This window comes from Stenella coeruleoalba, assembly GCF_951394435.1.
Source record: "Stenella coeruleoalba genome assembly, chromosome: 4".
NCBI lineage: Eukaryota > Metazoa > Chordata > Mammalia > Artiodactyla > Delphinidae > Stenella > Stenella coeruleoalba.
In genome coordinates, this window is record NC_137149.1 from 6,951,309 (window position 1) to 6,977,727 (window position 26,419).

A 26,419-nucleotide genomic window follows, 5' to 3' on the forward strand; every position below is an offset into this window, starting at 1 on the left:
AAATGAGAAATTAAAACATAGAAGATACTACTATGTCAGTATTAAAATTCTATATTAAATTTTAATAATTTAATGATTATTATTTTTTTATTTAAATTCATAGGCCAGTATTAAAATTCTGAGTATCTAGGAGTTGCTATTAAAACAGAACTCCCCTGTGAAGAGAAATTGATTTGTGCAAATGAACTTGCACTAACTCTGTATCTATGAAGTTTAATTCTTAAATTTTGTGAAAAATTATCCATAGTCTCATTAGTCTTAACTCCCAAATGTTAAAAGTCCCTATTTCAGCCCAGAGGCCTTAAAGATGGTGGAGGAGTGAGACGTGGCAATCACCTTCCTCCCCACAAATACATCAAAACTACATCTACATGTGGAACAACTCCTACAGAACACCTACTGAACACTGGTACAAGACCTCAGACTTCCCAAAAGGCAGGGAACAGATGCCCTCAGGAGACCTACATGCAGATGCAGGGCCCAATCCAAAGCTGAACCCAAGGAGCTGTGTGAACAAAGAAGAGAAAGGGAAATTTCGCCCAGCAGCCTCAGGAGCAGCAGATTAAATCTCCGCAATCAACTTGATGTACCCTGCATCTGTGGAATACATGAATAGACAACAAATCATCCCAAAACTGAGGCAGTGGACTTTGGGAGCAACTATAGACTTGGGGTTTGCTTTCTGCATCTAATTTGTTTCTGGTTTTATGTTTATCTTAGTTTAGTATTTAGAGCTTATTATCATTGGTAGATTTGTTTATTGATTTCGTTGCTCTCTTCCTTTTTTATACATATATATTTTTTTTCTTTTTCCTTTTTTCTTTTCTTGTTGGTGTGTATGTGTATGCTTCTTTCTGTGATATTGTCTGTATAGCTTTGCTTTTGTCAGTTGTCTTATGGTTCTGACTGTCCTTTTTTTTTGTTTTTGTATACTCTTTAGACCTTGGTATCATTAGTGGATTTGTTTTTAAGTTTGATTGCACTCTTCTTTCTTTCTTTTTATTACTTTTTATTTTTAATATTTTTTTCTTTTTTAATAACTATATTTTATTTTATTTATTTATTTTTTCTTTCTTTCTTTCTTTCTTTTTCTCCCTTTTCTTCTGAGCCATGTGGCTGACAGGGTCCTGGTCCTCTGGCCGGGTGTCAGGCTTGAGCCTCTGAGGTGGGAGAGCTGAATTCAGGACATTGGTCCACCAGAGCCCTCCCAGCCCCATGTAATATCAAATGGCAAAAGCTGTCCCAGAGGTCTCCAACTCAATGCTAAGACCCAGCTCCACTCGACGACCAGCAATCTCCAGTGCTGGACACCCTATGCCAAACAGCTAACAAGACAGGAACACAACCCCACCCGTTATCAGAGAGGCTGCCTAAAATCATAATAAGGTAACAGACACGCCCAAACACACCACTGCCCACCAGAAAGACAAGATCCAGCCTTATCCACCAGAACACAAGCACCAGTCCCCTCTACCAGGAAGCCTACACAACACACTGAACCAACCTTAGCCACTGGGGGCAGACACCAAAAACAATGGGAACTATGAACCTGCAGCCTTCGAAACGGAGACCCCAAACACAGTAAGTTAAGCAAAATGAGAAGACAGAGAAACACACAGCAGATGAAGGAGCAAGGTAAAAACCCACCAGACCAAACAAATGAAGAGGAAAGAGGCAGTCTACCTGAATTCAGAGTAAGAATAGTGAAGATGACCCAAAATTTTGGAAATAGAATGGAGAAAATACAAGAAATGTTTAACAAGACCCTAGATGAACTAAAGTGTAAACAAACAATGACAGAACAACCCAATAAGTGAAATTAAAAATTCTCTAGAAGGAATCAGTAGCAAAATAACTGAGGCAGAAGAACGGATAAGTGACCTGGAAGATAAAGCAGTGGAACTAACTACCCCAGAGCAGAATAAAGAAAAAAGAATGAAAAGAATTAAGCACAATCTCAGAGACCTCTGGGACAACATTAAACACACCAGCATTTGAATTATAGGGGTCCCAGAAGAAGAAGAGAAAAATAAAAGGGACTGAGGAAATATTTGAAGAGATTATAGTTGAAAACTTCCCTAATATGGGAAAGGAAATAGTCAATTAAGTCCAAGAAGGGCAGAGAGTCCCATACAGGATAAATCCAAGGAGAAACGCGCCAAGACACATATTAATCAAATTATCAAAAATTAAATAAAAAGAAAAAATATTAAAAGCCGCAAGGGAAAAGCAACAATTAACATACAAGGAAATCCCCATAAGGTTAACAGCTGATTTTTCAGCAGAAACTCTGCAAGCCAGAAGGGAGTGGCAGGACATACTTAAAGTGATGAAAGGGAAGAACCTACAACCAAGATTACTCAGCAATGATCTATTTCAGATATGACGGAGAAATTAAAACCTTTACAGACAAGCAAAAGCTAAGAGAATTCAGCACCACCAAGCCAGCTATACAACAAATGCTAAAGGAACTTCTTTAGGCAGGAAACACAAGAGAAGGAAAAGACTTACAATAGCAAACCCAAAACAATTAAGAAAATGGTAATAGGAACATACATATTGATAACTACCTTAAATGTAAATGGATTATATGCTCCCACCAAAAGACACAGACTGGCTGAATGGATACAAAAACAAGACCCGTGTATATGCTGGCTAAAAGAGACCCACTTTAGACCTATGGACACATACAGACTGAAAGTGAAGGGATGGAAAAAGATATTCCATGCAAATGGAAATCAAAAGAAAGCTGGAGTAGCAATTCTCATATAGGACAAAAAAGGCTTTAAAATAAAGACTATTACAAGAGACAAAGAAGGACACTACATAATGATTAAGGGATCAATCCAAGGAGAAGACATAACAACTGTAAATATTAATGCACCCAACATAGGAGCACCTCAATACATAAGGCAAATGGTAAAAGCCATAGAAAGGGACATCGACAGTAACACAATCATGAGAGGGGACTTTAACACCCCAGTTTCACCAATGGACAAATCATCCAAAATGAAAATAAATAAGGAAACACAAGCTTTAAATGATACATTAAACAAGATGGACTTAATTGATATTTATAGGACATTCCATCTAAAAACAAGGGGTTACATTTTCTTCTCAAGTGCTCATGGAACATTCTCCAGGATAGATCATATCTTGGGTCTCGAATCAAGCCTTGGTAAATTTAAGAAAACTGAAATCATATCAAGTATCTTTTCCAACCACAGCACTATGAGACTAGATATTAATTACAGGAAAAAATCTGTAAAGAATACAAACACATGGAGGCTAAACAATACACTACTAAATAACCAAGATACCACGAAGAAATCAAAGAGGAAATCAACAAATACCTAGAAACAAATGAGAATGAAAACACAACAACCCAAAACCTATTGGATACAGCAAAAGAAGTTCTAAGAGTGAAGTTCATAGCAGTACAATCCTACCTCAAGGAACAAGAAAAATCTCAAATAACAACCTAACCTTACACCTAAAGCAATTAGAGAAAGAAGAACAAAAGAACCCCAAAATTAGAAGAAGGAAAGAAATCATGAAGGTCAGATCAGAAATAAATGAAAAAGAAATGAAGGAAACAATGCAAAGATCAATAAAACTAAAAGCTGGTTCTTTGAGAAGATAAACAAAATTGATAAACCATTAGCCAGACTCATCAACAAACAAAGGCAGAAGACTTAAATCAATAGAATTAGTAATGAAAAGAAGTACCAACTGACACTGCAGAAATCCAAAGGATCATGAGCCATTACTACAAGCAACTATATGCCAATAAAATGGACAACCTGGAAGAAATGGACAAATTCTTAGAAAAGCACAACTTCCAAGACTGAACCAGGAAGAAATAGAAAATATAAACAGATCAATCACAAGCACTCAAATTGAGACTATGATTAAAAATCTTCCAACAAATAAAAGCCCAGGACCAGATGGCTTCACAGGCAAATTCTATCAAACATTTAGAGAAGAGCTAACACCTATCCTTCTCACACTCTTCCAAAGTATAGCAGAGGGAGGAACACTCCCAAACTCATTCTACGAGGCCACCGTCACCCTGATACCACCACCAGAAAAAGATATCACAAAGAAAGAAAACTACAGGCCAATATCACTGATGAACATAGATGCAAAAATCCTCAACAGAATACTAGCAAACCGAATCCAACAGCACATTAAAAGGATCATACACCATGATCACGTGGGGTTTATCCCAGGAATGCAAGGATTCTTCAGTATACGCAAATCAATCAATGTGATAAATCATATTAACAAACTGAAGGAGAAAAACCGTATGATCATCTCAATAGATGCAGAGAAAGCTTTTGACAAAATTCAGCACCCATTTATGATAAAAACTCTTCAGAGAGTAGGCATAGAGGGAACTTAGCTCAACATAATAAAGGCCATATATGACAAACCCACAGCCAACATCATTCTCAATGGTGAAATATTGAAACCATTTCCGCTAAGATCAGGAACAAGACAGGGTTGCCCACTCTCACCACTATTATTCAACATCGTTTTGGAATTTTTAGCCACAGCAATCAGAGAAGAAAAAGAACTAAAAGGAATCCAAATCAGAAAAGAAGTAAAGCTGTCACTATTTGAGGATGACATGATACTATACATAGAGGATCCTAAAGATGCTACCAGAAAACTGCTAGAGCTAATGGATGAATTTGGTAAAGTAGCAGGATACAAAATTAATGCCCAGAAATCTCTTGCATTCCTATATACTAATGATGAAAAATTTGAAAGAGAAATTAAGGAAACACTCTCATTTACCATTGCAACAAAAAGGATAAAATATCTAGGAATAAACCTCCCTAAGGAGACAAGAGACCTGTATCCAGAAAACTGTAAGATACTGATGAAAGAAATTAAAGATGATATGAACAGATGGAGAGATATGCCCTGTTCTTGGATTGGAAGAATCAACATTGTGAAAATGACTCTACTACCCAAAGCAATCTACAGATTCAGGGCAATCCCTATCAAACTACCAATGGCATTTTTCACAGAACCAGAAAAAAATTTTCACAATTTGTATGGAAACACAATAGACCCTGAATAGCCAAAGCAATCTTCAGAATGAAAAACGGAACAGGAGGATTCAGGCTCCCTGACTTCAGACTATACTACAAACCTATAGTAATCAAGACAGTATGGTACTGGCACAAAAACAGAAATATAGATCAATGGAACAGTATAGAAAACTGAGAGATAAACCCACGCACGTATGTCACCTTATCTTTGATAAAGGAGACAAGAATATACAATGGAGAAAAGAGAGCCTCTTCAGTAAGTGGTGCTGGGAAAAGTGGACAAAAAGCTACATAAAAGAAAGAAATTAGAACACTCCCTAATACCTTACACCAAAATAAGCTCAAAATGGATTAAAGACCTAAAGGTAAGGCCAGATACTTTAAAACTCTTAGAGGAAAACATAAGCAGAACAGTCTATGACATAAATCACAGCAAGATCCTTTTTGACCCACCTCCCAGAGAAATGGAAATAAAAACAAAAATAAACAAATGGGACCTAATGAAACTTATAAGCTTTTTCACAGCCAAGGCAACCATAAACAAGACAAAAAGGCAACCCTCAGAATGGGAGAAAATATTTGCAAACAAAGCAACTGATAAAGGATTAATCTCCAAAATATATAAGCAGCTCATGTAGTTGACTATCAAAACAACAAATAACCCAACCACAAAATGGGCAGAAGACCTAAATAGACATTTCTCTAAAGAAGATATACAGATTGCCAACAAACACATGAAAGGATGCTGAACATCACTAATCATGAGATAAATGCAAATCGAAACTACAATAAGGTATCACCTCACACCGGTCAGAATGGCCATCGTCAAAAAATCTACAAAGAGTAAGTGTTGGAGAGGGTGTGGAGAAAAGGGAACCCTCTTGCACTGTTGGTGGGAATATAAATCGATACAGCCATTATGGAGAACAATATGGAGTTTCCTCAAAAAACTAAAAATAGAATTACCATATGACCCAGTAATGCCACTACTGTGCATATACCCTGAGAAAACTGTAATTCAAAAAGAGTCATGTACCACAGTGTTCATTGCAGTTCGATTTACAATAGCCAGTGTCCATAGATGCTGTGTCCATAGACAGATGAATGGATAAAGAAGATGTGGTGCATATATGCAATGGAATATTACTCAGCCATAAAAAGAAATGAAATTGAGTTATTTGTAGTGCAGTGGATGGACGTAGGGTCTGTCATACAGAGTGAAGTAAGTCAGAAAGAGAAAAACAAATACCATATGTTAACACATATATATGGAATCCAAAAAAAAAAAGAAAAAGGTTCTGAGTAATCTTGGAGTAGGACAGGAATAAAGACACAGACATAAAGAATGGACTTGAGGACACGGGGAGGGGGAAAGGTAAGCTGGGACGAAGTGAGAGAGTGGCATGTACATATATACACTACCAAATGTAAAATAGATAGCTAGGGGGAAGCAGCTGCATAGCATAGGGAGATCAGCTCGGTGCTTTTTGTCCACCTAGAGGAGTGTGATAGGGAAGGTGGGAGGGAGACACAGAGGGAAGAGTTATGGGGATATATGTATAGCTGATTCACTTTGTTATACAGCAGAAACTAACACACCATTGTAAAGCAATTATACTCCAGTAAAGATGTTAAAAGAATAAGTCCCTATCTGAGATTCCTAATCAGATAGTTTTTGAAAGAGAAACATGAAAATGTCTGCTTTGTATCTGAAACCAACTCTCTCTAATTTGAATTTCATAGTTCTCTAAAGGAGTGTTAGAACTTTGTGCCTCAAAAAGGCATGAAGTCATAAATACATTTTTCCTTTTCAAAATATCACTTTACCCCATTGGTCTAAAAAAATTTATTGTTAATATTTTTCTTTTCAGTACCTAATGCTAGGTAATTTATGACAGAACCAAATGCTAGGTACTTTATTATGTATGGATTTATATTTCATATTTCAGTTATCATGGTAACTTTGAATGTGTTAATGTGATGGCCTTTATTACAAATGAAATAGTTTACCTTTATATCACATCTCTTCTTTGAAGAAGTATTTTTCTATAAAATATGTAATAGTTCATCAATGATGGCATTTGTATTATAGTTGTGGCTACCAGATAGGGAAGGAAGAAATACATAGGGAAGATATTTCAAAATAAACAATAGTCATTTTGTTCTGTGTGTGATAAGAAGATAAAATCAGAGGATGGCTAAATTTTTACAACTGAAATTCCAACCACTTGTCTATCATGAACTTCTCCAAATTCCCTTCCCAATGCCATCAGATTAGTCTTTCAAATATACTACTAATTTTGGAAAGAAAACATTATATTCTAGTTGAATTACTCAATACAAGCAGAGAAGATAGGCTAAATACAATTAAGGGCCTATATCTAAACCTTAAATATTTATTCATTTATTTATTTATGGCTGCCGTGGGTCTTCGTTGCTGCGCGCGAGCTTTGTCTAGTGTGGCGAGCGAGGGTTACTCATTGGCAGTGCGCGGGCTTCTCATTGCGGTGGCTTCTCTTGTTGCAGAGCACAGGCTCTAGGTGCGTGGGCTTCAGTAGTTATGGCACGCAGGCTCAGTAGTTCTGGCTTGCGGGCTCTAGAGCACAGGCTCAGTAGTTGTGGCGCATGGGCTTAGTTGCTCTGTAGCATGTGGGATCTTCCCAGACCAGGGATCGAATCTGTGTCCCCTGCATTGGCAGGCGGATTCTTAACCACTGCACCACAAGGGAAGTCCCTAAACCTTAATTTTATGCAGGTATTTTACAAAACCTCAGCTATGCATCCTAAATGGTTGGGTTCCAAAATATTAGATTTGAAAGCTCTTCATTGGTTATATTTGGTAATATTTCATGCAGCTCTCTTCTGTACTCCAGGTAGAAAATTTACCTAATGTGGAGAATCCTAAAAATCTTAAGACCCCACCGCATTATGTATTTCCCTTGTCTGTCCAACTCTAGCATTATCCTCCTTCCTGGACAGCTGTGGAATATACCTGTGTTCACAGCACATTTTCTTGGTTGCGAGCTTCATTCTGAATTGAAGCCACAGTCTGCAGTGAGTCTCCCAAAGACATGGGGGTTTTATTGATCTGGTTTTCCTTCATGTTATCTTTCAATTCTTGATGACTTGACTTTCAGTGAATCAGTTTAAAGCTTACTTCTGAGGCATGAGAATTCAGTGACAGCTTTCACTGTTGTACCCTTTATGAAGAGATTTGGCTGCATGTAAGATACAGTTTAGTTGTCAGTCCTTAGCACACAGCTGACATCTTAAAATGATCCATAATCTGTTACAGGATTACTCGTGTGAGAGCTCCTACATGGAGTGTACAGCCTGCTGGGATGTCAGTATCAATGTTTTACTCTGTACATAGGTAACAGCAAGTGGTCTTGTGATTTAAGGGACAAGGTCTAGAAGTGACACTTTTAGAGAGCAAAGCTATTATAAAAAATTGGGCTGAAACAAATGGCATAACCATCTGCAGAGGTACCTTTTCCAAAGAGATTGTTTATAAATATGTTGTTTAGAAAACTTGGTGAAACACCTAATATAATCAATTGTAGATCAAATTTGGAATATAGAGGCAAATGCAATCAATTACAGTTTGTGGGTTGGAATAAAGATGTACGAATATACTGTTACAAATGTTTAGTGGGATAAACAAAACTTATTTTTAGGTTCTTCCTAGGAATAACTCTGGGAGATATAAAGTATTTTCAGAGTTTCCAATGGCTAGCTCTTTAAACCAACATAATAATATTCTGAATTAGTTCATGTAGTAGAAGAATTGGAATTAATGTATAGCTTAGAAGATATTGGGTGTATACTACAGGCAATGCACAATCTTTGGTATTATTTTATCATGGGAGTAACTAGGGCTGCTACTAAATCTACTAGATGGCTAAGGCTTCAGAAAAATAATTTTTGAAGGTCGTTTTCTATTGAAGAGAAGTCCAAATTGCAAAAGGAATGTCAGTTTCTCTTTGGGCATGTCTCAAGACTAATTCAGGAGAGCACAACATCACGACTTTGATTGGAGGCAATCAAGGACATCAATTGGAAGGACTGTTTGGTACTGCAGAGCAATAATCTCAAAGTCCCTTGAAGGAGATACAGATAGTCTCCCCTGGGGGACTGAAAACCATCTGCAAGAGATATAGGGTGAATACTCTGAATGCCAACAATAGAAGCTGCAGAAGATAAAAGATGTTTTTTTATCCACAGGTGCTGTAAACTAACGGTAGCCCATATCTTTGGCCAACAGATGGGCAAGAGCCTTAGGCCTCCCAGGTCTAAGGAAGGTACTGAAAGGAATATTGTAGGAAATGATATGTTTGTTGTGAATATTACCTAGCATCCATATTCCCTCTTCCTCGTCCTAATAGATAACTTGAAATTCAAGTGTCTAAGGGGAGGTTGTACTCTCAGCTCTAGGGTTACAACTTTTTGGTCTAAGAATAAACCAACCCCAAGATATTGGGTCTGTCATGAAATACAATATAATTCTACCTAAATATATGAAAGTACTGTCTTGCCAAATGTAAACAAGGCCCTGGTTGTTACTCTCAACCATCCTAGAACCTTGAAGAAAAACTACTTAATGAAAAAGTTGACAATTTGGGAAGCAGAAAAGAAAGATACAAAGAACTTGGCTTTTAAATAATGAAGTTGGACTTATGAATGAATCCATGTGAAGCCAGCACTAGCTCTCATTTCCCTCTCCCTATTTATTCTGAGTAGGATTTGGGTAGTGCAGGTTTATCCTAATTGGTAATATCATGAAGTGGAGTTGGAGAAGAGTAAAGTTAGGGGCAAGGAGACCAGTTAAAAGACTATTGCTATTATTTGGATTAAGGGCTTGGACTGCATGATGCAAACTATGGTATTGGAGAAATTAAATTAAACCTAATATGTTATAAAAACTTGAGCCTTAAAACGATCCATAATCTGTTACAGGATTACTCACCCTAGACCTCCTACCTGGACTGTACAGCCTGTTGGGGTGTCGGTGTCAATACTGTCCTCTGTATATAGGTATCTAATGATAAGCAGTTGTGTGTTTTAAGGGACAAGGTCTAGGAAATGGCATTTTCAGAGAACAAAACCATTATACTGAACAAATGGTATAACCATCTACCAATCAAAACAATTTAATTTATTGTGTCGTCACTGTGTTAGACACTGCTGTCATTTTGTCTTAATTCTTACTGTCTCAGCAGGAATTATTCTCATTTTACAGATGAGGAATCTGAGACTCGCTAAGTTTAAGCAAGTTGCAAAAAATCATGTGCCTAATAACTGAAAGCACTCAAATTTAATCCCAAATCTTTTTAGCTTCTAAAAACTGTGGTCTTTCCATCATATTGAGTATAATATTTTGTGTTTACATTGTCATATTTTTTATCACCAATCTCATAATATGCAACACACGTATACTGAGTACCAGTTGATGACAAGGGCATAAACTTTATTATTATCTATCTATTCTTTGATGCTTCTACTCTGAAACAAATCCTACTAGGTTGGAAAAGAGCCAATGCAAACATCCGGTGCCTTCAAAATCAAACTGAAAATTCCAATACCATCTATTAAAATACAGATTTTCTAAATTACACAGAAATTAGGAGCTGAAGTCATTGAGCTCCAGATTATCTAAAAATTTTCCCTAAATTTAGAAAATTTATCAGTGTTTTGGAAGGTTTTAGTAAAATGCTTCTTGTGTGTGTGTATTTGTGTATGTGTGTGTATAACGGAGAAACAGAGCGAGACAGACAGAGACAGAGATTGACCTAACCAAAGAGTTAGGTGCACTCCATGCACCCCCAGTTTCTCCAGATTCAGAAGGAGTTGTTTGCTCTTCTCTCTGTGAACTGTCTTCATATGGTACATATATTTTTGTAGAAATACAACCCCTCCAGTGAGCACCCTGTTTTTTCCTCTTTATCTAGAGCAAGGGCTTGCAAACTTTTTTGTAAAGAGCCAGATATTAAATATTTTTGGTTTTATGGACCAGATGTTCTGTGTCACGACTATTCAGCTCTGCCATTGTAATGTGAAAGCAGCCATATATAATATGAATGGAGTGGCTGTGTTCTAATGAAACTTTATTTACAAAAACAGGTGGCTGGTGAAGTTGGCCCATGGGTCGTAATTTGCTAACCCATGATTTAGGGCATCACTATGTTATTTGTCTTCTTTTACCAGTTCTGAGTTATCTTGAAATAAAAGTTCAGTATAAAAAAATCAGGAAATCAAATTATCCTGAAATAAAATATTTGGGAATAAATTATTCTGAAATATATATTTGTTCTATTTACTAATTTTTCAAACTGAATTTCAAACCCTCACTGTCTATCCTTAGCATATTTCTTCTATCCCTTGTCTCTACAAACACCGCCCCCCAGTCTGATATTGATTACCACCTCAACCAGTCACTACCCCACAATGACATAATGTTCATTTCATTCCTCTACCTCCTTTTTTCTAGTTTGTACTTAATCAAATGCCCACGCAGGTTTTACCTACCCAAATGCTGCTCATATTTCAAAATTCATTGTGTAGGGGCTAGAATGAGCACGAATGTTTGTTGTTTGCCTGAGTATTCTAATTCTTGATGATATTTATCTAATTTAACTAATAACTTATGGCTCTGTGACAGATTATTCCCTCTGTGTGTGGATATGACTGTGTGTGGGTGTGTTTTACTGCTGCTTTAGGATCTGGGGATTCAGGAATGATGAAAATGTCCAAAAGTCCTGCCTGTGTGGAATCTACATTCTACTAGACAAGACGGTCATTTGAGTAGCTGTTTCCAAATGATATTTTGCTTGTATTAAGCAATATTGTGTGTTATATCTTTCCGCCTCATTAAGATTATAGTATGAATGAAGACAGAAGACTGTTCTCTGTTTTGTATATATCTCACACAATAACTAGTGGAGTGTTTTTATTGCCAAAACTCAAAATAGTGAATTAAATTAAAAAGTGAAGTTTTTGTTTTAAATTACATATATTTAAAAGTTTTAGGTATTATAATTTGCCACATTTTCCAATGTTCTTGTTTGTAAGAGCACCATGGATTTTACAACTGCAGGTTGCTTCTTAAGTTTCTCCAAAAGTTAAGAGTAACCCACATTTTGACCCTGACATAAGGGAGCAATAATGCAGGTTGAGTGAAGGGGCAGGATGCTTAGGAGAGACAAGACACTTGGGCTGATTGTAAAAAGACTGCAGCTCTCTTTTTTATTGTCTGATAGAAAAAAAAACTTTTCTCCATAAAACTATTGTTAATTCAGGGAGAAAAAGAAGAAAGAGAAAGGTGAAGAATGATATTAAGAAAGCATTTTTCTTGATTTCTTGCTTCCATGCATGTGACAAAAATATTCAAGGAAAAAATATGCAAGCATCAGCCTAATCTGGGCCACTTTTAAAAGGATTCAGTACCTTTTCTTTAAACCTCAATTATTCAGTTGAGAGATTAAATTTTCAATTTCTAAATCAAGTGACAAGATGTGTCAGAATTACATATAGGTCAGAAAGGGCACAATTCTAAGTCATCTGAATTGAATATTGTTACGAAGATGTATTTCTCACCTTATCCTACAATTACTTTCGCGTAAGTATACAGCCTTATTTGCCTCTAACGGAAGGATGATGGCAGAGGCCCAATATTTAATTAAGACCCCTCTCCTATAAACTAATGGTTGAATTTGACACCTTGTTGCTATATCCTAACAGGAATGAGATTTTGTAAGGGTTTTGGCAGGGATCCAGTCATCACAGCTGTTCTTGTAGGATCACTGCTTTGAGAAAACCATTTTTCCCATCTCTAAATACCCTATTTTCAAATGTAATTTTGCTGTGAGAACTTCTTTTATCCTTTTTTACACATAAATCCTTCCCCTCTGGGAATACTTTTAACATTGGCTACTAACTGCTGTTCACAACTGTTACTCATCTGTGATATCATTGTAAAGTAAATCACCAGAAACTATCCAAATGTCACAGGGAGGGCAGTATTTAACTGTTACAAGGTTAAGGTAGAGAAGCTTCTAGGCAAAAGAAACAACACATATCATTAGTATAACATAAAATTATTAAATTGGTATAAGCATATTAAATTTATGTCTATAGCATTTTATTCTTTTTATTCTAATAGATGAGATGCAGGTATTGCGAGATACTCAGATTCAGATTCCCAATTCCAGATATTGGGAATATTCAGAAACACTACACATAGAGTGGATTCTAAGGTCCTGGAGTGAAGGCATGAACAAAATGTGTTTCTTTTGGAGTGGCACTTAAGGGCATTAGAATAAATCTTTGCTCTAAGTCTGACATTATACAACTAGCTTACATATGGCTTTTCATTGGGCTAAACATAGTTTTACAATAAATTAAATATACGTATGTAATTATTGTGATTGGTATTTATAGGATTGTGATTATGTAAACTCTAAACTCCAGGAAAAACCTGGGCTTTGAAAAGTACATGATTAAATTTTGTATTCTGAGCCTGCTAAGTTCACCTCTGTATGACATGCCAAAGTGCTCATAACCAGCATATGACAGAATTGCATATATGACACTAGCACCAAAATTGCTCATTTGATCCATTGTGTCTCATTTTGCCTTGCACTACACTAATTTTGAGTCCTGATTAACTCTGTCTCTTCTTTTGCTTAGGCAGTCTTACTTGGCATGTCGATTGTCTTCCTTGCAGTCTTTCAACTTTCTACTTTGTTCCCTCAAATTTGAATGGTGTCTAATTTAACTAGTCCTGGATATCCACTGGCTGTTAAGCTGAGAACAAATACCACTTGACACAGAACCACCACCATCAGCTATCACAGCAGTCTATGTCACCACCCAACACGTGTGTGGTTTTGAGATGTAATGTTAATCATACAGAGGTCTAATATTAACACGTAATTAATAGTCAACTTAGAGGGTGCATATTTTTTTAAAGTATGCTTTAAGTGGTAGTATCACTCTATCTTGGCTTCCCTGTAATATTCCCTTTTCTGCTGATTCAGTTTATATACTTAATTACACCAACAGGCATCCCAACTTTGATTCCTTTTATAGCTGGGTATCTATAAACAATTGTATATCTAGGAATGTTAAAGAATACCTTCATTCCCTTATTGATATTATTAAAGACTAAACATAAAGGATTTTGAACAGGGCTGACTTCATAGGTGTGAGACCCATGTGCTTACACAGGGCTGCACGCTCAGAAGTATCCGCACTTCGTAAAATGCTCTGCCTCTTTGTCTTGAAATCCTTAAGAATTTTTGAACGATTTTATTTTTCACTAGGATTGACAAATTACGTAGCCAGCTTGCTTTTGAAATTTGGCAAAGGCAATAGTAAATCTGGTCATAGGTGATATTAGATATTAAGGAGGTAGGAACTCTCAGGATATAGGAGAAGCTTTAATTCAGTAAGTATTAAGTGTGTACTATTTGGCGGGCACTGTTGTTCTAGGTACTGGGGATATGTTGGTCCAGCAAACAGACAAAATCCTTGCATTACAGAGCTTATGTACTAGGGAGGAGAGACAGATAGTAAGTGAATAAAAAGACTACTACTGCATTGTATGCTAGATGATAAGAATTGTGGAGGAAATTGAAGTATTATAAGAGGAATGAAGAGAGAGAGAGAGAGACAAACAGACAGAAACTACCCACCAGGACAGAACTGGGATAGGATTTAACATCAATCTCCCTCTCTACTAAAATTATCTCTGCCTTATGACAAACTCTCCTCTCTGACCCTTTAACATGAAAGGGGGTCATTAGTCTGTCATTTAGGTGAGAAAACAGAATTAGTGCAAAGTTTCTCTGAGAAGTTATTGAAGTCAAATTTGTCGTTGATTAAATTCTGTCTCTGGCTCAGAACAAATTCTTTCTTGTGGCAGATGGTGGAGGTGGAGGTGTCTATGATGAATGCATTGCCTCTAATTCTGCCAGCTAAATTGTTCCCATCCTAAGATAAGCACAATCAGAGATGTGATGGGTCTGGGTATTTGTAAAAGGAACATGACACCTTTGCAAATATATTTGAAGATTTATAAGAGCATGTGAGGGTCATATAGCCAAGATGATCAATTTTCCAAGCCATTTGTTACTTAAAAAATAATAAATACCAGAAAATTAATCTTATGGTATTACATATTCTACCTTGGAGGACATTTGGTCCTGTCCAAACATCCGTTGAGACATTTAGTCCATGATTCATTTAATAATACAAACATTTAACTTCATTAAACTTTTTTACATTATTTTTATTGTAGTTCATGATGAATTTTGGATTTCACATTTATTCTTGTTCTTCTTCATCACGAAGTTCCACAGAGTTACTCTTAAGTTAATGAGCAATTGCTCTCAAGTATGGATCAACCTGATTATTGATTTTATATTTGTTATGTACTAACAATCTCTGTAATATGAATTTGATTTTGTTAGTATCATCATGAAATTGATGGCCTTTTTTGAGTGTGACCACCAAGAATCTGGATGATAACTTATTCATGGCTTTTCTGTTCATGTTTTAACACTTAGACAAATCTCCAAACTGAAAGATTATGCACTATCATCAGCCTTTGAAATTTGCTGTGCCTGCCTTCCACTGCATTGTTCATCCTGTGGTTGCTGGTCAGTACTGATATACAAGCAGTCCAAGTTTCTGGTGGAAATCTTGGAGCTTCTGCTCTTCTTCTGCCTCTGCCATGCCTTCCAGGGACATACACTGTCTCAACATAATCCTTTTTGTCATCTAAATTTTTTTTTTTTGCAATCTCCACAGTGTACTCAAACATTTCATTTACATCTTCCAAAGGTACGTGTGAACGTCCAAACGACATGGATGCACACTTACAGGTGTTACTTGCCATATACTCTTGTGTTAGACCCAGTGAAGATATTTTTGCCACAGTGATTGTGAAAAGTGAAACAAGCATTCTTTTTACTTGCACATTTGGTAGTAGTTGAATCACACACATATGTGTAATCTCGGAATCTATTATGCACAATGAAGGGTTATCGTTGAAATTTTTTTCCCAGGTAAATGCAAGTACTTTCTCTTATATATATATATATCTGTAAGTGTCTTCTCACCTTTCCATTATTAGTGCAAAATCAATAGCATAGTATAACCCAATACTACATCGTAGTGCCCAGTAAATAACTGAGTGACCAATGTTGGTGCTGTCTTGAACCTGCCATTACTGTATAATGTGGTCCTGGCACTTTATGTCAAAAACTGTCCTAAGTCATGTAAATAAGAATTCTTTCATCATCTTGAACACCGGAGTCATGCATAAGAAATGGTTCTCTATGTCTGATCACTTTATACTCTTCTGGAATTTCAATTCCATGTAATGAAGTTGGGTTTGGAGGTCAATGTCTACTTTGAATTCTATTTAGGTCCCTCTTTAATGACCTCTTCATCATAAATATCATGCAAATCACAGAGAGTTCTTTGAAGTACCTGCAATGCCATTGCATTTGGTTCTTCTTCTGTGTGTCCTTTCAACCTATTCGGGGTTTTCCTTACTTCCCCTTCAACACCAACATTATGCTGATGCTTTCCTGTCGCATCTTGAATGATGGGAATGTTATCATAATCCTGACTAGTTATACATCTGGCATTGCAGGTTGTTTTCTCTTCACAGTGCTGGTACCTTTTACCTCTATTTTTGTTAAAGAAGTGGAAATGGTAACCAAACCATTATAATGTAGCACATTTTTTCTTTTGTGAGTATACTTTTTCTGCCATATTCATATTGCTAAGCAACAAAAGAAGGGTTTTTTTTTTTTCTTTTGTAGCCATCTGACCAGTGGTTGCTGCTTTACTGATAGGAGAAACCTTACTAATGTCTTACAGATTGGACACGCTATTTGGCCAGGCTGCATCAGCCAGTAGAGAGACATCAGCTGAGGACGTGGTGGTTCACACTGATGAGCAGGTAAGCGTGAGAGTCACACCCACTAAAACCTCTCTATGCTTCGTGAGGTCTACCTTAATTGTACTTCTAGAGGACATCAGTTCAAGGGAAGCACCACCCATTAACCCTGAGCAATGGAATAGTTGGTTGGGGGTTAATTAGATGCCCGATATCACTCCCATGGTGGATATTACACTGACAAGTGAGATGCTCTGTAAAATGTTTACATCAACTCGTTTGCCACCTGTTTCACATAGTGACTTGACCAAGCTCCTCCTTTCAAACTCCACCTTTATTGAATGACCAGACACACCCAACCAAATGCCCAGTGATACACTAATGCACCATGCATCACAAGGTCCCATCCCTGACTTCTTATCTTCTATGCATTTCTCTCACTGTAAGGCTCTTCCTTGGTACCCATGGTTAATATAACTCCCACTCTTCTGCAGATTTGAACCCCCACCCCATCTACCTAACCGCATGTGCCGCTACCAGCTAGGCTACCGAGGCAAGAAGGGTTATTACTGGCAATATAACCACAACATAGTTACTGGACCAATAAAATATGATAATATTTTTATGTATTAATCTCGTAAACCAAAGTATAAATAAATGATATTGGCATTTAGGAAGCCAGGGACATTTTCTAAGCATGGGTGTTTTTGACAGGACCAAGTATCAAGGGACATTTGTCACAGACTAAATATGCTTATGGATGTTTTGATAGGACCAAATTTCAAGGACCTTTTGTCATGGGCCAAATATCTCAATGGACTTTTAGAACAGGACCAAATGTCTGCTAGTCCATATTCTATGATTCAAATGTTATATCTCTTAGTTTTTTATGTTATTTTGACTTGGAAAGATGTAATATGTATGTGCTAACTTAATGTACATATCATAAAATTGGTCCATGATGGAAGAATACAGTTGTCAGGTACAACACTCTATCCATGATACCTTCTAATTATCATAGCATCTTTACCGTATTGACCTAAAATCCCTTTAAATGTAAAACAAATGGAATTTGTCACCTTATCACAATTCATGCAAATACTGTATCACCACCATGCTTTAAGAGCTCATCATATAGACCCAGGAAACCAAATTAACTTTGATAAGTTTACGTAGTAAGTCAGTAGGTCAGCTGATAAATGTGTGGCTCTTCAAGAGATTGAACTACTTTATTTATATCAAAAACTTGTGTATATCCAACCTTAGCACTCTTAAAGTTTACAGGCAGAATAAAATTTAATAGAACTATATATCTCCAATAACTGGCTGAATTGTGTAAATTTAAAAATCTGTTCATATTAACAGCAGTGTCATCAAAAGTAGTCATCATTAGTTAAATAGTGACAGTCTTCACCAAACACTCTTGCTTTTGGCTGGACATTCTGCCACTACCATAGTGTATTAAACAGATACAATCATCTCTATGTACTACCATGTTCTTTTAATGTGGCTTATATACCCTCATCTATGCATTTAATTTTCTATGTTTTTCCTAGGTCATATTCCATTTGTTTTTTTGCCTTGTATTAAAAATGTAATTTTTATTTTTAAATCTCTACTACTCTTCAAATATTTTAACATCTTTTCAATAGGATTTGAAGCAAAGTACATCAATTTGCATTTTTATTTATTCTAGATAAGTTATGCTCCTGTTAGACAAGTAGATTCCAAGATGTGCTTTTCCTACCATCTGTTCCAATAACTGGGGGGGGGGAATGTTTAATGGCTAATGATGTACATGTGTTAGTATCTCGTTAAGATACTCTGTCATTTTGATGAGCTCAGTGTTGCTGACATAATCATCTAGAAGTTGAAATTTAATTTTAAAATTTAAGAGTGTTAGTGGCAAAATCTTCAAAAGCTGGAAGAAATATTTTGGGGTTGAATGAATTGCACACATTATTCCAAATTATCTTGGTCTACTTTTAAAAATTTTTTTCCTTTGATTCCAGTTGTATAATCTAGTAGATTAAGATTGGGATTATTTTCTTGGAAAGGTAGTTATATTAATGCATTTGTAGGTCATGTATCATGTTCATAGTGTCTGAGTAACTTCTGTAAGTCTGTAACACTTCATGTGGAAGAAATCAGAGCAGATTGCATATGTTGTTTACATTGCAATCCTCAAGCATCTTAACCACCTAAACTAATAAAAATGTTGGATAGTTTATTATAACCATTAAGAATGTAGAATAATGTTGTATTAAAAATTAGAGCATTTAGTTAAAAAATGAATATTTCAAGGTAAATTAAAAAATTGTTTCAAATTCATATTATTAGTAACACCAGTTTAAAGCTATCAATATGAAAGTTCAAATAATGTTAATTTTTTTTCTTTTTTTTAGTCTATACGTTAAAAAATTTAAAACTACACTGGCAAACAAAAACCTAACAAGGTGGGGGGAAATTATAAAATATTTGCAACATATAATATATAAAATAATTGAAAATGTAAATTTTCCTGTCCAGGTGTTCCATAACTTAGGCATAAATAACCTACCTATTTCACTCATATTTGAATGAACAGTTAGGAACAGGGTCCAAGGTGGAAACCCTTAAGGGTAACTGGCTTTCCCCATAGCTCTCATTGTGAAACTGGCTCTCCTACAATAAGGAGAGCCAGGGCTGCTGGCTGAGACTCTCACCCCCAAAAATGTGATTGTAGCTTTCCATCAAAACACAGGGACTTTTCAGAACATGGTTATGATAAATCGGGAAACTGCTCTTTCTCAAACTGCTTTAGTGTCCTGTAAACGCACATTGAAAAATTCATCGGTCCTCCTCAAAGCAAACAGATCATAATAACAGCAACAATAAAAACTTTAGAGTCACTGATAACAAATCCAAGTGTTTCTGTGCAGTCTATACCAAGTGCCTACTCAATGCCGAGCCCTATCTTGGGGGTAGGGATATAACGGTAATGCCACAGACATGACTTCCTCCCTCCCCACCAAACTCATCACACAGAGTGGAGATACATATTTTTGGCCGAGAGAACATATTTAAATATTTAGATGAGAAAAACATGGGACCATCAAGGGGGCCAAAATAAAGAAATTCAGTGATAGTTACTAGAATGTAGAGGGTGCAGGATACTAGTTTAAGAGGCGGCGCTGGAGAAAGAGGGGACTAGACCATGATGCACTTGAAAGTCAGGTTTAGGAGTATAAACTTTCTCCTAAAAGGAAATGGAAGGCATTGAGAAGTTGAAAACGGAGAAAGTGCCACGATCAGATAAATGTTTCCCATGTTAGGCAACTGGGTAGACATCAGTACTAATTACTTAAAAAGGGATCACTGGAGAGGAGGCAGGTTTGGGAGATGATGAGTTTAGATGTTCAAATATTGAGTATGATGTGTCTGGAAAGCACTCAAGTGTGTATGTGTGCAATTGGCAGTTGAACATATATCTTCAGCAAACAAGAGAGTGGTGTGATTTGAGATATGGCTTTGTAGCTTTATAGAAGTAAAAGGAGGGATCAAAAGAAACAAATGCTGCCAAAAGGTGACTTATATGCAAATAAAAAAATAAAAATTATATATCTTCAGTGAATTTAGGGTGACAAGTTAAATGATTTTGGATCCCAGATTCAGGGGAATTATGAGGGCAGAAAACTAACAGCAATCACTTATGGATGAAAAGGAGACAATGAGTTTAATAGGTTATTTCAAGAAATGTAGCTTTGTCATGGAACAGGTAAAGCAGCTGTACAATGATTAGGTTAATGAAGGGCTTCTTTAAGAGAAAAAGTTTTAATATTTGAATAATGATGGAAAAAAGCCAGGAGCAAGGGGATCTCTGTTTTTCTTTCTCTTCTTCTTTGTCTCAGTGCAACAGTCTTGAGGATATCTGTAAGGACTGTGTAGGTTTTGTAGACATATGTGTTAGAAAAAAAGTTGAACTTCCGTTCTGATCCAGTTTGATCTGGACAAAAGAGAAATCCTGACCAACGCAGATGGTATTTTTGAGAAGCAGGATCCTAATTTCAGAATACCTTGGGAAGAAGTAAAGAACTAACTGTTCCTTGAGATTCTTAATGACAAGACAACATGACCTCTGGCACGTATTTGCCTCTGACTTTCTGGAATACTCCTTCATGTATTGTTTATATTGTCCCTGATCTCTCAGTCTCTGCTAGAGCAGTGCGGTAAAGTCATCCCTATTAATCAGTCCTTGCCAGTTCTCCAGGAAATAAAGCCTGTAGATCTCAGAAATGATTCTCCTGCAAAGGCTGAGGGCAGAAACAGTGAACATGAAAGGAAGAGGATCAGGGAAGTAATATCTTACTGTAATTCTAAGGCAGAAATTGGACTTAGTAAATCTCCTGATCTGACTATATACCCTTTACCCACCCACCCACCCACGCCCTGCCAAAAAAAAAAAACCGTAGCTTGGAAAATATTTTTTAAAAATTAAGTTTGAAGCAAATTCATATAAAGAGTAAATGTCTTTTTTTCAAGAAGGATCAAAAAGTCTCTTAGTTCATTCTTTTCCCAAGGAAATTTACTGGGTTTCTGATTTATTTAAACAAGAAGAGTTGGCATAAATAAATATATGTAACTAGTTTGATTCAAAGCATCAAGAATTCTATAACAACACCAAAAAGCCTTAGTCTATAACCTATTAAAAATGCCTTGGAAATGTAAATTAAAGATGACAACATGGAACAGTACTGTTGGTACAACTGGTTTTAATTATAAAACAATGCAAGGCCACACAAATTTAAGAACTTTATGAAAAATAGTAAAATTTTGCTAAGGAAAGGCACTTTGAGTTTATATCCTAATAGGGTTTGACAAACATTTTATTATAAAGAAGCAGATAGTAAATAGTTTAGGCTTTGCAAATCATTGGCTCTGTTGTAACTACTCAATTCTGTCATGGTAGTTTAAAAACAGACATACATAAAAGAATGGAGTGGATGTGTTCCAATAAAACTTTATTTACAAAACAGGCTGAAGACTGGATTTGACCCAACAGCCATAAATTGTGACTCCTATCCTAGATGATAAAAAATATATAGATGATGAATATTCTACCTGAATAAAATTTATATATAGCAGCATTTTGCATGTTTTCTTTCTGGGAACTTCAGCTGTCATAAAATCATTGTGAGACAAATGATAAAGGAGATTTCATGAGCACATTTTCCTTCTTTTCTATTCAGGCACATTTTGCTACTTTCTTGAGATATTTCTTCTTGTACACATAAGGGTTAGGGTTTACATTTTACTGGAAGAAAGCAAGACAAAATTATTAGATACTGTTTTGTTTTTATATTTTTGTTTTCCAATTGCAGTAAACAAGTTTCAGTTAGATTGGAAACTAGATGAGAGTTTTCTCTTGATCACAGACTTTTAGAAATCTGGTTATTCAGTGAATCATTCAAGAAAAAATGATTAATTATTATTGTGTGCTAAGTAGGTACCGAGGATTCATATCAAGTAAGACAGAATCCTCATTATCAAATACTCAGAGACAAACAAATTCTTCTAACATGACATGAGAAGAGCTACAATAAAATAATCTATAAGATGTTATGGGAACTCTAAAGGAGTCCATTCAAACTAACAAGGAGATGGTAGGATATTAATTTTCAGGTAATCGCTTAGAAAGCACAGTATCTTAATTATCAGAATAAAGTGTTTCACTAAATCAGTGTAATTATTTTTCAGTAGTTTCTCCAAATACCATTGGCCATAATATCAAGAAGTCCAGTATTTTCTCCATGAGTTTTCAAAGACCATGGCAAAAAGTTATAGTCTACAATGTCCAACGTCCACATATAAACGAAAAGATTACATTAGTAAGATCAGCCCACTATATCCATTGCTTCTACCTGTGGATATGTTGCGTCATAGTTCAACTATATGGAAATGCATAATGCTGGTCCTTTATTTTTTGAATTGTTTTGTGAATCTCTTGTTTGTATAGCTATAGACCCCACTATGTTACTCCAGAGAGGATAATCTCACTCTGTCGTTGCTTAGGTCAGAAAAGTACTTGCATTCCCAAAGATATGGCTCTTAGTATAGTACTTAGATACTTCAGTGCAAAAATGTGGAAAGCTTCCAGAGGGATAGGTTCAAGATAGATTCTGGAGTTTATCACCTCAGAGGCCAAGAATTGCTGAGCTTCTCCTACTCCCCAAATATTTGGCAGCTTTTCCTTTTAGACTTTTATAAAACCAATGGTTTGATTATATTGCCCTTTCCTGAATATGAAAATATTCACCTAAATTTTTCATTCTTATATAAGCTACCTATTATTTTTTCTTAGTGTCTTGTTCTATTTCTCTTTTATAAAAAAGATACCCTCAGTGAAGTAGCACTGTCTTTGCTGAAGACAAAGCAACCAAAACTTAAAGAAATAAATCCACATATGCACAAGTAATCTTAGGTATGCCATTCAGCTATATGAATATTTAGCATTGACTAGACAAAAAAAACCGCCATAAGTATATGATCTCTGACTCATAAGTTTCATCATCAGACTCCAGAATGCTGCAACGACTACCGCCCCCCAACTCTGAAAGCCCAGCTACTTTGTTCTGTAGCCTAATACTGATGCTCACTGCCTCTAAGTCATAGTCCTTGTGACAGAGGTGCGACAAGTAGACTTCCAACTTCGCGGTGCAGAAATGATTAATTTACTAAAATGCTATGGTGGATATCTGTTACAGCTAAAATGCTGGAGTCAAAACCCAAGGCCTGCTGTTTAGTTAAGACATCTTCTTCATGCGCAGAGAGCTTCCTGCTTCCCTGTCCCCATACTTAACTCCCCAGCCCAGCAGAGTCCAAGCAGGGGTCTAATGTTAGAGATAATATGATGCAATTAATATTACACTTTATCTCTCTTTGACCATCTCTTTCTCAAAGGGAATACAGTTTGAAGGCTGTAAAGAGAGACATGTCTTAGTTTAGAGGCCTAATGATCTTTGACACATGTCCATGAGATAAAATATGGGTATTGTATCTTAGGGAACCCAAAAAGCAAGTGCTCGATAAATGTGTCCTGGCTCTACCAGCTTTGCGATGGTGATCAAAGGAACATGGTGGAAAGGGCAACAAAGTCTTTCACTCTCCTTCCATGTTATTAGAAAACTGCAGCACAGGCTACCTGTAGGAGATGGTACAAGCTGCAAGACTATCTGTAATGCTAGGCCAAACCCTCAAAATTTGGATGATCTAGTTCAGGGCAAGGCCTTTAACCAATGAAGAAGCTTCTCAAGGGATTTGATTGTGAATTCATTCTCCCCCATTGATTCTGTACTCTTCTTCCTAGAGTTAATTCTACTTCCACTTGAAATTCCCAAGTAAGATTGATAATTAGACTTTATAGGTGGCCCCTAAATGAAGTATAAACTGATTACCCAGAATACTGATAGCGAGCTGATAAATAGATAGATGCAGTGGTTAATAGTGTATTATCATTAGATAATTATGCATGAACTTGCATGTCTCCTTTGTCCGTAAGACCTAGATATCGTCATCCTACATGAGAACATCTGGCTTTTGTTTCAGCCTCAGATACCCAGTTCAGTAGCCTTCAAGCAAGTATCTTCTTTAAAAGCAGCTTAAATGAGTAAGGATCCTTATGATGTTATGATACTTCATCCCCAAGTGAAAGAAGTAACACATAGCAGGTTGAAACTGAAGAAAGTAGAAGGAAGGAATGATGAAATCAGCACAGAAATGCAATATGAATTCGTATAGGCATATCTAAAACATGCAATGATACTATTTAATTAAACTTTGGTTTAACGTTTTCATCATCAACCACATATTGAGTATCTACTATGACTTCAGCCCTGTATAACAGCAGAAGATGTAGTGATAAATATTTCATTCTTGCTTTGGAGAAGCTTGCATCCGAGAAAGGGAGAAAATCCCAGAGGAGACTGTGATACTTGCTGCCACAGTGTAAGCACAAGAAGTTACAGGAGTGCAGGAAAGAACACCTTCTCCCAGGAAGAATTGGCTAAAGGATGGAAGACCTTAGCCCCTTACCAATTAGACAGGACATGCCTCCTTCATTACAACGAGAGAGGAAATATGGAAAGAATGGCCAGGAATGTTATTTTTGCAAAAGTCTACTGAAAGAAATGGGAAACCAAGTAAATAGATGTTCTTTTCTAACGAATGTGGCCAAAGATGATCAAATTAGAGTAAACTTAGGTCTTTTGTTATTTGGTGGTAGGACAGAATGGTTTCTATTACTTTTTATGGAAAAAAAAATGTGCCCACAGGAACTGTGGGAAGTCTTCAAGCTACCATGAGGAAAGCTAGCCTGAAGACAAAGCTGACAGTGGAATAGAGCTAGAGCCCCAGTAAACACGACTGCCTGAGTACTGCCTTAACTCTGAACATGTCAATGCATTCTCTTTATTATGACAATTGAGGTGGTTTTTTTTTTTCTTTTAAACCAGAGGGTATGACAGTGCTTTTTGACGGATATTCGGAGTGACAGAAAATAAATGTCTTGAAAGATGTTTTAAATGTCCTTAAAAATTTTTTATGTCAAAATATGTCAGATACATTTGTATCAGATTACATACTGGTATTATATACGTTACTAAACTCAGGATATATGATTGCAGGCTAGTATTGTCAGGACACATAGTCAGTGAGACTTGCTAATTTGTTTCACTTCTTATATCTCTGTGTTCTCTTTTCCTCACATTGAAACATTGCCTGTATCGGTCACTGGCAGAGGCAATCTGCCTAACTAGATGGGCCAGAAATCTAATCCGGTGTGACAAATGAAAGAGACACATAATTGGCTATGTAATTCTAGGGTGGAACTGTTATCAATTTTAAGCAATTGATGTTCTGAGAACAACATTATATACAACACAAGTGATTACAATTACTGTGGGGAATCACTGAATGTTTTTCTAATCTTTTAGTGGGTTATAAAAATTAACGGAAACTTTTGGTAACTGGTAGTTTACTCACATATGGTGATGATCTGAGTTTAGCTTCTTTGATGCAAAATGTTTGTAACCATAAAGCTATTTCCATCTTATTGTGGAAAGCATCCATCTCTCAGCATAATATAACTGTTGTTTTCTTTGAGTATAAAAGCATTTAACTTTAATTCATGTCAGATTCTCTTGCCAGAAATACCTGCCAGGCGGGGGCGCTTGTCTTGTTGGCTTCAGCTTCTATTGTCTCTACTCACCTCATGTCTAGGGAGACTTCCAAAACCACCAATATTATTCTTTCAATTTCTATTGCTCATACACTTTTATACTTACCCTAATTTACCAGAAAACTGAACCCTTTCAGGTTTGGGGGAAACTGAAATTACATAGCTGAGAGTTGAGAGAAACTCTAACTAGGCCATATACAGAGTTACATGCTAATCACTTCCTGGCTTGCATCT

The 26,419-nt window shown here is 36.3% G+C and overlaps 1 protein-coding gene across 8 annotated transcripts in view; it reads left to right on the forward strand.

The window, feature by feature from the left end:
- LOC307185936 (uncharacterized protein) overlaps nucleotides 1-26,419 on the forward strand; it is a 693,527-nt gene that overhangs the window by 336,485 nt on the left and 330,623 nt on the right. For all 8 annotated transcript variants that reach the window (XR_013828209.1, XR_013828210.1, XR_013828211.1 and 5 more), the window contains one exon: nucleotides 16,953-17,034. Coding sequence is in view for 4 of the 8 variants with exons in the window: in XM_079920515.1 (XP_079776641.1) it covers nucleotides 16,953-17,034 (82 nt within the window). In the remaining 4 variants the exon portion in view is untranslated. Of the gene's footprint in view, nucleotides 1-16,952; nucleotides 17,035-26,419 lie in introns of those variants that run through there.